General features: G+C 52.5%; 1 protein-coding gene across 2 annotated transcripts in view; it reads right to left on the bottom strand.

The window, feature by feature from the left end:
- The window catches only part of ANXA11 (annexin A11), a 33551-nt gene continuing 16379 nt past the window's right edge, over window positions 1-17172 (bottom strand). For both annotated transcript variants that reach the window (XM_056799849.1, XM_056799851.1), the window contains exons 2-15: window positions 14884-14947; window positions 12027-12139; window positions 11199-11603; window positions 10344-10431; window positions 9382-9476; window positions 7341-7454; window positions 5943-6033; window positions 5227-5306; window positions 4815-4871; window positions 4296-4389; window positions 3935-4030; window positions 2632-2690; window positions 2258-2380; window positions 1-745 (exon numbers count right to left, since the gene is read on the bottom strand). In XM_056799849.1, the coding sequence (XP_056655827.1) occupies window positions 686-745; window positions 2258-2380; window positions 2632-2690; window positions 3935-4030; window positions 4296-4389; window positions 4815-4871; window positions 5227-5306; window positions 5943-6033; window positions 7341-7454; window positions 9382-9476; window positions 10344-10431; window positions 11199-11603; window positions 12027-12139; window positions 14884-14938 (1530 nt within the window). In that variant the 5' untranslated portion in view covers window positions 14939-14947 and the 3' untranslated portion in view covers window positions 1-685. The remainder of the gene's footprint in view (window positions 746-2257; window positions 2381-2631; window positions 2691-3934; window positions 4031-4295; window positions 4390-4814; window positions 4872-5226; window positions 5307-5942; window positions 6034-7340; window positions 7455-9381; window positions 9477-10343; window positions 10432-11198; window positions 11604-12026; window positions 12140-14883; window positions 14948-17172) is intronic.

The following is a 17172-nucleotide window of genomic DNA, read 5'->3' as shown; positions in this document are numbered from 1 at the left end:
TTTTAGAAGAGAGATGGCTTTAATCTGAAATAACGGTCAACTACAGACATTCGGGTTTAAGGCAAATATCAAAAAACAAAGGTGCTTCTGTCATTGGCAAGCAGCGGCTGCTACATTCTCTTGGTTCGTGCACTAAAGGCACGGAATATAAACAATATCTAAATATCTATTTTTAAAGTGTTTGGCAATGACCGTTCTTACAATCCAGTCTCTCCAGACTCATGAAAGTACATGGAAATGCCTTCCCGCTCCCTTCTGGGAGAACCAGTCATTCTTTGCACCAGAAATGTTTATGGTTAAAAAAATAAGACATGCGGATGGCAATGGCTGTTGAAAAAAAATTAAACATTGCTTCAAGACACAAAAAAGTCTAAATGAAGCTAACTATCTGAGAAGGAAGATGGGAGTGCGTGAGACTACGGGAGGAAAGAGCCAATTATCTACTTCAGCGGCAGGAAGCGGGTGGCCGTGTGAGGGACGATTGGGGAAAAAATGTCCTGAGAAAGTCCTAACGTGTCTATCAAAGTCCTTCACTGATATGCCATTAGGGAAGGGATAGAGATGGGAATCTACAAAGGTCTGGGGTGGGGTGGGGGAGAGGCTGAAGGGTGGGTGGGTGGGGGGGGGGGGGATCAGCTTCTTTTCTTTCCCTCTTCTTGGTCGGAAAGCGATCGGGCGCACGGGCTCAGTCGTTGCCTCCACATATTTTCAGCAAAGTTTTCCGGTAATCTCCAGAGGTGTCTCCCTAGCCACAGAAATCAAAGGCACGGATTAGGGGAAAGAAGAGGGGCCCCATCTCCTGATTTCCTCTTCCCACAAGGGCCCTAAATCCAAGGGGCCATCTCCATCCACCCCCCAAAAGGATGCTGCATGGGCCCTATGGAGCCAAGTGCCATGTGCAGGGGATCAGGGAGACAGCGCTGGAGTTGTCAGGAGCTGCCAAAGTTCCAATGCTTGAGGAGCTGGAGGCTTTCTAGGGCCCCCTGCCCATCCGCTAGAACTAGTCCTCCCAGCTCTCCCTGCCCCAAATTCAAATCCTTTGGGATCCCAGTAGTACATCTGAACTAAGTATCCTGAGAACTTTTTTTTTCCCCCTTCAATTACACGTAGAAACAATTTTAAACAATTATTTTCTGACATTCTGGGATTCCGTTTCTTTCCCTTCCTTCCCATAACAGTCAACAGCCAGAGAATTTTTTTTCTAAATTACAAACTATAGGGCAGCGGGGGTGGCTCAATGGAGAGAGGGCCAGGCTTGGAAATGGGGAGGTCTTGAGTTCAAATCTGTCCTCGGACACTTCCTAGTGGTGTGACCGTGGGCAAGTTACTTATCTTCATTTGCCTAGTCCTTAACACTCTGCTAACACAGAAAGTAAGGGCTTCAAAAAATATGGCCTGGAGAGTTTAAATCTAGTCTCAGACACTTCCTAACTGGGTGACCCTAGGCAAGTCACTTCACCCCAACTGCCTAGCCTTTATCTTTCTTCTGCCTTAGAACTGATACAGAGCATTGATTCTAGGATGGAAGGGCTTAAAATTTTTTTTTAGATAAAATAAAATTATAAGTCACATATTCTCTGATTTTTTAAAAAAATTAACCCTTACCTTCTGGCTTAGGATCAATATTAGGTATAGTTCCAAGGCAGAAGAGTGGTAAGGGCTAAGTGACTTGCCCAGCAAGGAAGTGTCTGAGGTCTGGCTTTGAACCAATACTGTGTATCAGTTCATCAGTTCCGAGGCAAATGGGATGAAGCGACTTGCTCAGGGTCCCCCCGCTGGGCAGCGTCTGAGGGCGGATGTGAAAGCAGGGCCTCCGCCTCCAGGCCTGCCTCTCTATTCCCTGATCTGGTCAGGCACTTCCTGCGTACGCTGGACCCGGGGTTCCCGGCCCTCTCATGGGGGAAGACTCCTTTGAGGCCAGAATGGATCCCAGGGAAGCATCTCTAGCACCGGCCAACACTACAGGACGTCTCGCTTCACCGGCATGAGAACCCCTGGACGCACGGACCGGACACGGCGCGTCTAGACTTTCTAGTTTTAGAGGGTCTCAGCCTGAGAAATTGTGATGCAGCCCTACTAAGCGGGGCGTCCCTGGGTAAGGATAGACACGGAGAAGACCGAGAAACAGGGGAACCCATGAACTGATGCAAAGGGAAGCTGACAGAGCAGGGAACAAGGCACAGGACGGCACCATGTGGACAGGGAGGACACACGGGCGCACACACACTGGAATGCCCCAGCTGAGAAGCCCCCTTACCGTAATGTCATGGTACAGACTCTTGCCGTAGAGCCTCTTGTACTCAGCCCGGATGTCGAGCAGGTCAATCTCGCTCCGAGACACCATGATCCGGATGAGAGTTCTGTCCTTCGTTCCCGCGCCCTGTAGAACCCCAAGAAAACATGCCTCAGGAGCTGCTCTTCTGCCCCCCTACACAGAGCGGGAACCCTGGGCGGTGGAGGGGCGCCTTCCGAGGCACCGATTGGGGGAGGGTCTCGTTTCTGGCCCAGCTCCTTCCCGGGGTCTCTCCGGGCCCCGCTATGAACTAACGAGCCGTGTGCCCAACACCTAACAGGGCTGCTGGGAGCCAAGCGATGGCCAAGTACCCCCTCCTTCCCCCTGCGCCTACGTACCCTCATGGCTCTGTTGAGTCTCTCGGCAAAGAAGGCTGGAGTGTTTTTGAGGCACTTGACTGCAAGAGAGAGACACGGCGTAGTTAGACGAGCAGAGCCGGCCGGCGCGGGCAGGGCCGAGAAGCGGCGGGGCCCGAGGCCACTGGCCCCTCCTCCATCCCACCAGCCCAGCGCGTAGCTTCCGGAAATGGTGCCCCCCGGATGAAGGCAAAGGGAAGCGAGCGCCCGAGGCGGGGCTCACGGATGGACGTGAAAACCCCACAGGGGAAACACAATGGGAAGCCACGAGGCAAATGACGGCCACACAGAAAAAGGCAGCGAAGCACGGCAGGGAGGGCGCCCGCACGTGCGAGGCACACAGACGGGATTACCCTGCCGGGGATCCAGGAGGCTTTGAAAAGAGCACACTGAACACACAGACGTTACTCTCCCAAGGAAGCTGGAAGGGGCCGCGCAGAGCCGCGAGGTAGACCGTAAGCACGGAGGAGGCTGCAGACGGGCCAGAGGAGGGCGTCAGACCCGCCACGGCAGGGCCGGTCCTTCCGCTGACCAGTAACATAAGGGAGGTACTGAGAAGCCGAGAAGGACGCGCGCGCCTGCATTTCCTCTGGAAGATGAGCCCAGGGATCGCCCGTCCTCACCGCCCAACGCCAAGCACACACGCTGAACTGCACGTGTCCAGAACTGGCCACACGTACAACAAGAACACAGCCGCAAAGGACACACAGAGAAAAGGAACCAAACTCCCCTAAGTTGGGGGCAAACCCCGGCCTTCTGTCTTACTCTCTGTTCTTGCCCTGACTGGCAAGGGATTTGGGGGTGAAGAGACTTTCCCAGGGTCACGCAGCCAGGACGTATCGGAGGCCACATTTGAACCCGGGACCTCCCGTCTCTAGGCCTGGCTCTCCGCCCACTTAGCTGTCTCCAAGCGGTGACATGTCTAATGATGAAACTCTTAAGAGGGCCGTCCCTGCCACAGACGAGATCAGTTCAGAAACGGGTTATTACTTGGGGATGCACAGCAGCCATTCTGCGCATAGTAGGGTCCTAGGAGGAATGACCCGCTCCGAGACCTTTGAATGCCCAGGCTGGGCGTGGGTTTCCCATCTCCCCTCTTCCCAAAGCCCAGACCGAACGTTTCCTGCTTTGGAAAGGCTCTCTGCTGCCTGCCTGGGAAACCCCGACCGAGAGGACACTGAAGCCCGAGGGCCGAGGCTGGATCAGCTGAAGAGTCTCCCAGCATCCCTGGGAGTACAGTCGAGTTTAGCCTTGAGCGGCCAACCCAAGCCCCCGGGGTACCTACCCACGGCCAGCATGCCCTGTTCCAAGTCCCCGGACATCTCTCGGCAGATGCTCTTCTCAATATCCCGGTTGGTCAGTCTCTGGTACTCATTGAAAACTAGGGGAAGCAGAGGACGTGCGGGGATGAGCCCGAGACGGACTCCCTGGGTTTCTTCCACCCATTTCTGCCCTCAGAAACGGCCTGCCGTAACCACTCCGCCCTGATCTGCCTCTTTTTCTAAGGGCCTCCCTTTTCCTCAGGCCAACGTCCCCCCGTCCACGAATACGACCCCTCCAGCCTCCCCCTCTCGTCCACACTGTCCCCCCTCCGATGTTCCACCAGATCTGTGAATCCGTCTCCACTTGGCTCTGGGCTCCTTTACCTGCTGCCAGGTGAGCTCGGCTCCTTGCGCACAGGATGGCATTGAACTTGGATTCGTCGGTGCCCAGGCGGTTCTCTCCAGCGGCATACAGTTCCTGGCCAGAGGAGAAAAAAGGAAGACGGGCAGCTGTTGTTTGGCAGCTATTCAGGGTCAGCTTCCTCCCAGGGAGGGGATCTTAAAACGGCGAATGAGAATAGTATTTCCGGGGACTGAGGAAGGTACACAAAACAACTTGACTTTCACTGTGTGGCTTTTCCTTTTTAAATTAGCCCAGTCTTTCCTAAATGGCACTAAAGCTAGCAAAAAAAAAAAATTCCCCCCGACTCCCTGCCTTGGAAAAGCAGAGTTGTCCTTTACAGAACATAGAAAAGAGATGAGTCAACATGTATTTGTGACAAGAGTTTTTTCTTTCTTCCTCCTCAGGAGGGGTAGCAAGGAGGCCAGAGTGTAAATAAAGTAAATAAAAACTTAACTTAAAAAAAAAAGGATGAGTCATCCTTAGTGTGGCTTCGTACTAACCTGGGCATCTCTCTGAGCCAGGGACAAATCCACATTTGTGTTTTCATCTCGGTTTCCCTGGAAGAAAAGTCCATTTGTTATGTGCACAACTTAGTGGGCTCCACTATGAGGGTCCAGGGAGAACTGAAGACTTCATGATTTCTTTGGAAAGAAGTGCCCCTGTCATGCCTGTTCTGTCTTAGAACCCAGAGACGGGACTCTTGAAAGGATCCCCGACGGGGGCAGCTGGGTGGCTCAGTGGATGGAGGGCCAGGCCTAGAGACAGGAGGTCCTGGGTTTCAATTTGGCCTTAGACATTTCCCAGCTGTGTGGCCCTAGACAAGTCACTTACCCCCATTGCCTTCTGCCTTAGAACCAATACATCAAAGTGATTCTAAGACAGAAAGGAGGGGTTAAAAAAAAAGAATGTTACCTGAGCAAGTGAGATCAGGAGTCTCTGGAAATGCCCTGAGGTGTCGCTTCTAATGGCCTCCTCCAATGTCTTCTTGAATTCTGCAAATAGAAAGAAAGATGTTGAGCAAGTCTGCCCGGCCCAAGATGGGGCTGTCCTGCCAACGGACAGAAACGCTTAGGGGGACGCGGCAGCTTTCAGGGGGCTGCTATGGAATCATGAAAGTGACCGGCTATGTTACATGTGATATAGGTCTTATAATATAGCGAATGGCACGATGCATGGAGGGATGAATGGACGGATGGAGGGAGGGATGGACGGATGGAGGGATGAATGGATGGATGGAGGGACAGATGAATGGACAGAAGGATGGATGGATGAATAGAGGGATGGATGACTGGAGGGATGGATGGATGGAGGAATGACTGGAGGGATGGATGGATGGATGAATGGAGGGATGGAGGGAGAGACAGATGAATGGAGGGATGGATGGAGAGACAGATGAATAGATGAATGGAGGGATGGATGGAGGGACGGATGGACAGATGAATGAACAGACGGATGGATGGATGAATAGAGGGATGGAGGGAGGGATGGATGAAGGGAGGATGGATAGATTTGGGAGCAGGAGAAGAAGCCCAGAAGGGAATAAGGGGAAGGGAAAGGGTTATATTAGGAGGTATAAAAGGCTCCCGGGGTCAGTACACCAAAGAAAATCCCTGCCAAGCTGGCCTAACCTGTTTTGTAGGCTCTGCTGATTTCTCGGATGTGCTCGTTACTGCGCGAGGCCAGGATCTCGATGAGGCAGGCTTCATCGGTGCCAGCTCCCTGTGTCAGAGGGGGGATAAAGACAACCACACACCACTTACCATCCATCCCCTTTTTCAAGAAAAGCTCAGGAAGGTGGGGTACAGTAACTACTCCCTGGCTCCCTGGGACATAAAAGATGCAGCAATTACGACATCTTTATTGTTCCAGGAAGAAAAACTGAAGCGTTTTCGCAAAGACCTTTCAGAGATACAAGGATGACTGGATCAAGCTAAGCTTCCTTTCCATAACCTGAGGACCTACCTAAGGGCAAGAGAGATCTAAGTGAGACATAAGGAAGAACAGGATAAAAGCTGATAAACTGGCTATCGACTCCCCCTCCTTCTTTTCTCTCGAACCTTTATTTTCCTCTTAGTAACAACTCTAGGACACCAGGACGAGAAGCTAGACAAAATGCATTAAATGACTTGCTCGAGGTCATCCACATGGGAAGTGCTGGAGGCCAGATTTGAAGCTAAGCCCTCTAGACTCTGCTGTCTCTCCACTGGGCCCCCCTCGCAGCTCCTTCCAAGTCTACGGTTCTAGGACTCTTTAATTCTGCGACTCTAAAGCTGCTGGGCCCCCACATGCCCTTGTCCTCTTTCTCGGTGCGGGCCGAGGATCGTCTCTTCCTCCCCATCCAGGCAGGAGATGCCAGTTTCCAGTCACCCGGCAGAGTGATCAATGTCGGATCATCTCACAGCCAGTCTCATGCTGTTCTGTGCTGGCTCAGTCGGGGAAGGCTGGCTCTCCTCGCCTCATTCCCAGACCAGTGACTGCTAGAAAGGGAGCGAGATGGGCCAGTCGGACGGCGCAGGGGATGGAGCGCCGGGTCAAGTCTAGCCTCAGACTGCCCCAGAAGGGCGACCCTGTTTTTTGTTTTTTTTTTTTTAACCCTTACCTTCCATCTTGGAATCAATACTGGGTATTGGCTCCAAGGCAGAAGAGTGGTAAGGGCTAGGCAATGGGGGTCAAGCGATTTGCCCAGGGTCACACAGCTGGGAAGTGTCTGAGGCCAAATTTGAACCTAGGACCTCCTGGCTCTCCATCCACTAAGCTACCCAGCTTCCCCGTCTGTTTGGTTTTTGTCCTTCTGTTTTCAGAGTTGTTATTAAGACAGAAAGTAAGGGTTAAGGAAAGAAGGAAGGCAGATAATTGCCCTCTTCTCTACATGGACACAAGCTGCTGCTTCTGGACTGTTTCAGCCTCTGACCCTGACCCTGGCCTGTTCCCTTCCATGACTCATCCACCCAAACCCCAACTCTCCATCTCAGGCTGTCAAGGAGCTCCAGGACTCCAGTCCCAGGCTGGGACCCCTGACCACCAACCTTGATGGCTTCCTTTATTTCATAGACATCATAAAGGACAGGAGTCTTCATCAAAGCCAGGATGGTCTTCTCAAAATTCCCTGAGAGTTCTGATTTGAGATCTTTGATCAGGTCCTGGTTGGAGAGGAAGGACAGACAAACAAGAGGTCAGAAACACAGTATTAGAAAAACATCCCCAATCTGGAGTCGGAAGGAACACTGTTGGAATCTGAGCCCACAGATGAAGAAACCCGAGAAATGGTCAAAAGGAGGATTTGAATCCAGATCCTTTAGCCAGTGCTTCTTCCATGACAAACACTGCCTTTCTACCCTGGTTCCTCCTCTAAAGAATCAGCTGCAGATATGCCTTCAGTCCTGACACGGGGAATATGGAAATATGTAGGCAAAATAAAGAGAGAAGCACCAAATTTGTGACTACAAAAGTCTTCAAGCTACTATTTACAGGATGAGTGACATTTATTACATGAAAGCACTGGAATAACTGAAATCAGACTACTTACTGCCCCAGGGAGTGGGGGGAGAAGAGAATCTCAACAGCAAAACATCAAAAAAGAATGGTCAAAAATTGTTTCTACATTTAATTAAAAAAATAAAATTGAATACAAAATTAAAAACAAAACCAACAAGAATCAATGACCTAAAGGTTGAAAATAATAATAAGAGGCAGCTAGATGGCTCAGTGGATCTCAAGAGAGCCACGTCCAGAGAAAGGAGGTCCTGGGTTCAAATCTGAACTCAGCCATTTCTGAGCTCTGTGACCCTGGACAAATCACTTGACCCCCATTGCCTAGCTCTTACTGCTCTTCTGCCTTGGAATTGGTACTCAGTAGTGATTCTAAGACAGAAGGTAAGGGTTTAAAAAATAGTAACAACTTGAATGTGGATGTGTTCTGTTCTTCAAAAGCTTTTACATGTTTTTTCCTAGTGCAAACATCAACATGGAAATAGGTTCTGATCAAGGACACAAGTAATACCCAATGAAATTATGCATCGGCTGCGGAAAGGGTGGGTGGAGGGGAGGGAAGGAAATAAAGTGATTATTGTAACAACAACAACAAAAAAGCTTTTACATGTTTTGTATCCAGTTGTCATAAAAGGAATATCCAGTTTTCAGACAAAGTATAAGGGGGACAAGCTAGGTGGCACAGGGCAAATTTCTTTTGTCAAAGGGGCAGATCACTTCACCCTATTTATCTAGCTTGTTCCCTTCTATCTTAAGAATTATGACCAAGACAGAATATAGGGATCATATAAATGGGTTTTTTTAAGTCTATACGGTCATATTTGTACAAAAATATTTATAGCTACACTTGTGGTGGCAAAAAATTGAGAACTGGGGTGGGGGGTGTCCCTTGATGGGGAGGGGGGTGGCTGAATAAATCGTGGTACACGACAGTGATGGCACACTACTGTGCTACAAGGCATGACGAATCACTTGATTCCCATAAGAACTGGAAGGACCTGCAGGAACTGATGCAGAGTGAAATAAGCAAAACCAGACATTACACACAGTGACTGCAATACTGTGGGACAACTTTGCTACTAACAATAACAGTGATCCAGGCCAGTTCTGAGGGACTTCTAAGAAAGATGCTATCCACAGTTAGTTAGAGAAAGAACTGTGGGAGGAGAAATCAAGAAGAAAACATGGTTTATTACTGGTTATTTGGGTTTATGATTAGGGGCTGGGGTCTTATTATAAAAGTGAACACTATGAAAACAGGTTGAGTGATACTCTATGTATATCCCCGTGGAATTGCTTGTCAACTCTAGGAGAGAGGACGGAAGAAGGGAAGGAGCCAACATGAATCATGTAGCCTTGGAAAACTTATGTGTAGATTTGTTACTGGAATAAAATAAAGAAACAAATTTTAAAAGGTATATATGGTCAGTAAGGCAGATATTAATAGCCCAATATTACAGATGAGAAAACGGAGGCCCAGAGAGATAAATAGACCTTAGTCTGCGGAGATGGTAAACCTCATCTGGGCATCCAGCCTGTGGGGAGGCCCCCGGGCCAAACGGCTTTTTCCACACTTACCTTCCCATAGGCTGTTTTGAAGGAAAGAAGAATCTGCTGCCTCTGCTTGTTGGAGCGCCTTGTAAGGCATTCAATGATGGCGTCTTCATCGGTCCCTACGAGAGGAAGAAAGGGCGTGAGAGGGGTAGGGCGCGCGCCCTTCATGCACACACACACATGAACGACCCAGAGTCGGATTCTTCAAGTGTGACTTTACTCTGGCCCCTCAACACTCTAGGCCCAAGAGCAACCCAAGGGAATCCGAACCATCTTTTTCTTTGTCAATCCTAGCCCGTGTTTTCATCACCAGAAAGGATAGAATGTCAAAAAGAATGGGAAGGAGGGAAGGAAATAAGGGAGGAGGAAATGAAGGAAGGAAGGAAGGAAGGAAGGGAGGAAGGGAGGGAGGGAAGAAGAAAGAAAGGAAGGAAGGAAGGAAGGGAGGGAGGGAGGAAGAAAGAAAGGAAGGAAGGAAGGAGGAAATGAAGGAAGGAAGGAAGGGAGGGAGGGAGGAGAGGAAGGAAGGAAGGAAGGAAGGAGGGAAGGAAGGAAGGGAGGGAGGAAGGAAGGAGGAAAGGAGAGGAGAGGAGAGAAGAAAGGAAGGAAGGAGGAAAGGAAGGAAGGAAGGAAGGAAGGAAGGAAGGAAGGAGAGAAGAAAGGAAGGAAGAATAAAGGAAGGAAAGAAGGAAAGAAGGAAGGAAGGAAGGAAGGAAGGAAGGAAGGAAGGAAGGAAGGGAGGGAGGGAGGGAGGGAGGGAGGGAGGAAAGAAGAAAGGAAGAAAGGAAGGAAGGAAGGAGAAGGAAGGAAGGAAGGAAGGAGAGAGAAGAAAGGAAGGAAGGAAGAATAAAGGAAGGAAAGAAGGAAAGAAGGAAGGAAGGAGTCTTTATGCTGCTAAACTCAATTCAAAGCCAGCGGCAAGAGGGGAGGTTTGGACGTTGAGCTCCCCCACAATGCCACCACCCAGGGCCTTCCAGGAGACTCACCAAACCCTTTCATGGCTTTCCGCAGGACTTCAGCATCCCTCAGGGGATCAAAGCCTGGAGCATCTGTGATGGTGCCACGATTCCCAAACTAACCAAATGGAGAGAAACAGGTTAAGAGGCAAATCAGGCCTCTGACCACATCAGCTGGACACAGTTGCCACGAACACCCAAGACAGAGCTTTACCATCAGTGAATGCTATGGGAGTAGAAAGTTTTGCTTTGGAGTCCAGGGACCTCAGTTCAAATTCTACCTCTGTGTTCCTGTGGCAGCCATGTTGACAGCTTCCTCATCTGTCAATGGGGGTGTCGGACTAGACGGCCGCCCCTCCAACTCGGACCTACATGCCACTGGTCCAGAACCAAAGCTCTGAGCATCTCCACAGAGAACAAGGAAAGCGGCTAAAGCCAGGACCAAGGTGGGGGCTTTAGGAGTCCCTTCTCTGGAGAGCCACGACTGAACTGTGCATACGCTGCCCAGGCTCAGAGTTCGGGAGGCCCTGCCTAGCCGGGTCCCGCTCACGTCTAAGACGTGCACCCCTCTGATTCCAGGTCTGAGGAAGGAAAACTCTGTTCTCTGTCCATAGTTCATAGATATATAGAGCTGGAAGGGACGTCAGAGGGTCAAGATCCTCATTTGACAGATGAGGAAACCAAGGCCTAGGGAGGACAAGTCACACCAGGCGAGGTCAGTCAAGATTTGAACTCAGGTCTCCTGACTCTAACTCCATTTCTTTCCATCGCATTGCTCTAAGAGCTGAGCTTTCAGAAAAGGACCACCAGAAGGGGAATTGCCTGGAAACCCCGTTCTGTGGAGCAGAGCCAAGGAGGCCTGCCCAACGAGGCTCCAAATATCACCTTGGCTGGAGGGATGGCCGGGGTGACGGAGCCCGAGTATGCAGGGTAGCTGGGCATTGGCTGCTGTTGCCCAGGAGGTGGCATTGGCTGCTGGCACGGCGGTGGCATCGGCTGTTGGCCCGGATAGGTCATGGGTGGCTGGCCGGGATAGGCCCCCGGAGCCGGCTGTGTAGGAGGAGGCATGGGCTGGCCTGGCATTGGGCCTCCGGGGTACCCCGGGTACGCTGGCATTCCTGAAGGCGGGTTTCCTCCCGGAGGCGGGTACATTCCATAAGGGGGGACTGGCTGCTGGGCGGGAGGGGGCTGCCCAAAGCTCCCGGGAGGAATGGGAGGAAAACCTCCAGGGGCTCCAGGATACATATTTGGCATGTTTGCGCCTCCAAATGTCCCGGCCATGTTTGAAGCCTGAAAAATCACACACAAAAAATCATCACAAAGAAAGGAGTGACTTCAAGTCACGCACAAACTAGAGGCCGCCGGGGGGCCCGAGGATGGAGAGCCAGAGGGAGGTCCTGGGTTCCAATCCGGCCTCAGACACTTCCTCGCCGGCTGACCCTGGGCCAGTCCCTTCAGCCCCTTCTGCCTTGGAGCCAACCCGCCGCCTCAAACACCACCCATTCCCCGAAAAAGCTCCAACCACGGCCGGAGAGAACAAGCCCAGAGAAGGATCCGCAAGTAGCCCCCTTCTCCGAGGGGGTGCTCACAGGCTCCCGCTTGATCATCGGGGAGAGGCCGTGTCCTCCCGAAGCTCGGCCGCAGGGGCATCACCCCGCTCCCCTCCCCCTCCCCCCATCACAGACACCCCCCCCCCCCCCCCGCAGGGCGTACCATCCCCGAAAGATAGTCCTGGTTGAACTGCCCGGCGTAGTTGGCCACGTTGTCCAGCCCGATCGGGGGCATGTTGGTGGGGGGGTATGGGCTGCCCCCCCAGGCATTACCACCTGAAACACAACCACCAACAGTCAGAGCCGGGTCTGCCCCCGGCGGTTCTTCTACTTACCGACAGAATAGGCAAGAAAAGGACACAAAAGGGGAAACCTGCCCCCCAGTGAGGAGGGCCAGACCCTGACGTCAGGAGAAGGCCTTCCTTCCATCCCAGAAGGGGCCACACCGCCTGATGCCTGAGGCCAGACTGGAACCCAGGACCGGCGCTCTATCCACGGAGCCCCCTCAAAGGCCTTTAAAAACTCATAGCCGTGGGGCAGGCGTAGAGCCGGGAGGTCCTGGGCTCCACTGTGGCCTCAGACACCCCCTCGCTGGGTGCCCAGGCCCGGCCCTTCCTGCTCCCGGGTCTCCCAAGCTGTGAGCACTCCGGAAGTCAGTCACTTGCTCATTCTAAGGTCCCCCCCCCCTCCCCCCCCCCCGCTCTGGAGGCTGCCCCCTGCCAAGAGGTCGGCGTCCAGCACACATGTGATTTCCCACCCCGAGTCCAGAAATAAAACATTTGGAAAGAGGTGGGAGGTGAAGGGAGGGAGGAGTCTGGGCTTGGGATTTCATTGGTGGAGCCCCCCACGGAGAGCCTGGCAGCAGGCCCTGCAAAGGGCCAGGTGGGCACACTGCAGAGTGGGGCCCAGAGAGCCTCAAGGCCGGGGCCTGGAAGAAGCAAGCCCAGGGCAGGCGACATCTGCCAGAACCAGCTCCGAGGGTGCCCTGCTGGGATTCCTCAAGGCATTCAGCAGCAGGATTTTAGACAGGGAAGGAGCACGAGCACTGCGACCCCCACTGCCAGCTCTCTCTGCTCTTCTGCCCTGGAACCAATACCCAGTATTGATTCTAGAGGGGTGGGTGTGGGGGGAAGGGGGAGAGACAGAGACAGAAAGAGACAGAGATGGAGAGAAAGGAGAGAAATAAAGACAGAGAAAGGAGAGAGATAGAAAAAGGAGACAGAGAGAGAGGAGAGAGGCAAGAGAGACAGAGAGGGGGAGAGAGAGAGAGATGGAGAGAAAGGAGAGATAGAGACAGAGAGGAGAGAGGAGAGAGACAAGAGACAGAGAGAGATGGAGAGAAAGGAGAGATAGAGACAGAGAGGAGAGAGACAAGAGACAGAGAGAGAGGGAGAGAAAGGAGAGATAGAGACAGAGAAAGGAGAGAGATAGAAAAAGGAGACAGAGAGAGAGGAGAGAGAGATGGAGAGAAAAAGGAGAGAGATACAGAGAGGAGAGACAGAGACAGAGAGACAGACGGAGAGAAAGGAGAGAGAGAAAAAGGAGACAGACAGAGAGGGAGAGAAAGGAGATAAAGACAGTGAAAGGAAAGAGAGAAAAAGGAGATAGAGACAGAGAGAAGAGACAGAGACAGAGAGGAGAGAGATAGAGAGGGAGGGAGAGAGACAGGAGACAGAGAAAGGAGAGATACAGAAAGACGAGAGAGGCAGAGAGAGACGAGAGAAGCAGAGACAGAAAGGAGACAGAGAGAGGGGAGAGAGAGACAGAGAAAGGAGAGGGGAAAACAAAGGAAGGAAGGAAAGAGAGAAGAGGGAGGGAGAGAGCGAGAGAAAGTATTACTGTTCGTAGTTGGAAAATCTAAAAATGATCTCAAGTCGCCCGGCTCATGTTTTTGTTCAGCTGTTTATTCATGTCTGACTCTTCATGACCCCATTTAGGGTTTTCTTGGCAAAGGAGGGGTTTGCTATTTCCTTCTCTGGCTTATCTGAGGTAGGAGGAAATGGAAGCAAAGAGGGTTAAGTGACTTCCCTAAAGTCACATGGCTAGTTAAGTGTCTGAGCTGTGTTAATGTGGGGTTTTTTGTGTTAATGTTTTACCAGACAAAACTTGCTGTTTTCTCCTTTAAAGAAACTTTTGTAAAAGCTTTGTTCTATCAGAAAAAGGACATCAAGGCGATCACCTTTTTCTTCCAGTGGACTCTATCATCAGTTTTTATAAGGAAAATCAGAAAATTTCACTTGCTGGAAAATACACTTTACTGGAAGCTATTCTTTGTGACACGGGAAATCTAACATTTATGGAGTGCTTGGCCCCGTTTCTGCCAAACCAACTCCATCAGAAGAACACGACACTCTTTAAAAAAAAACAAACAAAAACCGAATCATGTCTAAATCTTTCTTATCTCTTCTCAATAGGTTGTGTTCTTCAATGGATGCGAAGGAAGGCCGGATTAGGTCTTTACTTTAAATCCTTACCTTCCGTCTTAGAATTCTTTTTTATTTCACTTTTAAAAACTGTTTCCTTCTGTCTCAGAATCAATATGGTTCCAAGGCAGAAGGGCAGTAAAAGGCGGCAATGGGAGTTCAGTGACTTGCCCGGGGTCACCCAGCTAGGAAGCGTCCGAGGCTGGATCTGAACTCGGGAAGGAGTTTTCCTCCAGCAGCCCGTCTGCGCCAGCGAGCTGCCTCCCGTCAGGGAGCACTTAAAAGCTCGCACCCTCGTTCATTCTGTGTGAATGACTCTGCAGGCCCCCTTCCACAGGTGAGCCTCGTCTCATCTCTCGGGCAGTCACCGCCTGGGCCGGCGGCCCTTGTGTCCGAGAGGGACAGGCAAGACGACGCTCCTCCTCGGCCCCTTCGCTCCCAAGCCCGCAGGAACCTCGGCCCTTTTCCACCTGGGATTGTTGCTCCCCCCCTGCCCCGCTCCCCTCCCTTCGGGCCTTCCCTCCCGACTGTGCCTCAGTACCGCTCCCCGTGTCTGTGGCGTCGTGGGGGGACCGCCGGTCACCCAGCCTCCCTTACCTGGGGCTGCCGGGGGGTAGCCGCCCACCGGAGGGGGATAGCCTGGAAAGCTCATCGCTCAGACCTGAAAGGAAAAGAGAGACGCGTGAATCCTCCGAGGCCTCCCAGGGCCGACGCTCCGCACAGCTGTCCTGGGGCCGCCCCGAGGAGGAGAGCGCGAGGGGCGCGGAGGCAGGGAGGCCTCCGACACGGGCGAGCGCTGTGTGAGCCCGGACAAGGCACTTCATGGCTGTCTGCCTCTGTAAAGGGGCAAGAATGGCCTCTACCTCCCCGGGTGGGTGCTGGGATCCGGTGAGCTCAGATCTGTGCAAAGCCGTTTTTATCCTGGAGCACCCGAAGGTGTCCATCTCCGGGGCTGAGCCTGGGCAGAAAGGGAAGCGGACGGCGACCTCCCGGGCTCACTCGTGTCCTCTCCGTCCCCAGCTCAGCCTCTGCGTCTTTGTGGGAAAACGACACAAAACAACCCCCCCCCCCCCGCCCCTACAGAGGCACGTAGTAAAAAATAACGACTGCCCTTAAAAGTACCACGGGGGGGGGGGGGGGGGGGGGCAGCTGGGTGGCTCAGTGGATTGAGAGCCAGGCCTAGAGGTCCTGGGTTCAAATCTGGCCTCAGACACTTCCCAGCTGTGTGACCCTGGGCAAGTCACTTGACCCCCATTGCCTAGCCCTTACCACTCTTCTGCCTTGGAGCCAATACACAGGATTGACTCCAAGACGGAAGGTGAGGGTTAAAAAAAAAAGTATCCCAGAAAGGGGCAGCGAGGTAGCTCAGTGGAGGAGGAGGCGGCGCGGGGACACGTGGGCCAAGTTCAACTCTGACCCCCGACACTTCCTGGCAGTGTGACCCTGGGACAGTCACTGGCCCGTCCCCCTCTTCTGCCTTAAAACCCATGCAGTGCTGAGTCTAAGACAGAAGGGAGAGGGAAAGAGAGGGAAGGAGAAGGAAAGAGAAAAAGAGAAAGAAAGGAAGGAAAGGAGGAAGAAAATCTGTTGCCTCAAGTCTGCCCAAGTCTCCCCCTCCTAGGCTTATCCTGGTCAGGTGACCAAACATCCCAGCCCCCACTGCTCGGGCCTCTGCTCTGCTCGGGCAGGAGGTATCTCACCTCCTGCCCCCCCCCATTGTCTGGGAGCAGCATCTGACCCCCCCAACAGGCCCATCAAACGCTGGACGACAGCTGCTGGGGACCAGCCGGAGAGGAAGCCAGACGCGGGAGAGCAGAGGGTGAACCAGGCACTTCTCTAGTGAAGAATGGGAGCCGCCAAACGATTGCCGCCGTCATTCTATTCAACTCTTTCATTTCTCTATTATTTTTGGTTTGTTTTACCGCACTCTGAGAGGGGAAGGCTAGTGTCCCCATCCAATACGGTTTCTTTGAACCCTTCCCAGTTAGCTCTTTATCACTACGGAGCATTGGTTCCAAGAGAAGAGTGGTAAGAGCTGGGCAAGGGGGGTAAGTGACTTGCCCAAGGTCACACAGCTGAGGGGAGGCCAGACTGGAACCCAGGACCCCCGTCTCGAGCCCGGCTCTCCATCCACTGAGCCGCTTGGCTGCCTTAGCCATGCTTTTTTCTTACTTGGGCTGAAGCGTAATAGAGTTTGCTCAGCCGTTCCCTTTCTTCAGCCTGCTGGGGTGAGCCACAGCTGAACAAAACGGAATGTTGGAAAGGGGTTCAAGACTGGACAGAGCATGAAAATCTCACGTCCACCCGGAGTCGCTTCTTTTCTATGGACCCTGGCAGGAGAGGAACGTGGAGAAAATGGCCCGGACCGCCCCTTCCCGAAGGCCTGTTCCCCTCCCCCTTCCTCCCGTCTGAGGGCCGGTGGACAGAGAGGCCCCAAGGACAAGCTGGACGCTGGTGTGACCCTCCCCAGTGTGCCCAGGGATGAAGCCCTCACACTCCCTTAGTGCAGAACCTAGTAGAACAGGGCCAGAGAGGTGGCTCTGGGGATGGAGAGCCCAGGTTCAAATCTGGCTTCAGACACTTCCTACTGGGGTCACCCTGGGCAAGGAACCCCCATTCCCAGACCCCACTGCTCACCTGTCTTGGAACTTCGAAGATGGAAGCTAAGAGTCTTTTAAAGGAAAAAAAAATAGAAACATACCCTGTGTTCCAGGGCTTCCCTGAGCCTTGGGGTGAGCCTCAACGATGCTCTAGAACTTTACCCCCGCAATAGCGCCACTGGGTCTGGATCCCGAAGAGAAGGGGAACGGACCTACCCTGACCAGAGCATTTTAGCATCCCCCTTTGGAGTGGCCAAGGATTGGAAACGGAGGGGTGCCCATCCAT

This window comes from Monodelphis domestica, chromosome 1 (assembly GCF_027887165.1).
Source record: "Monodelphis domestica isolate mMonDom1 chromosome 1, mMonDom1.pri, whole genome shotgun sequence".
Lineage (NCBI taxonomy): Eukaryota > Metazoa > Chordata > Mammalia > Didelphimorphia > Didelphidae > Monodelphis > Monodelphis domestica.
This window is presented reverse-complemented; position numbering and strand designations above follow the sequence as displayed.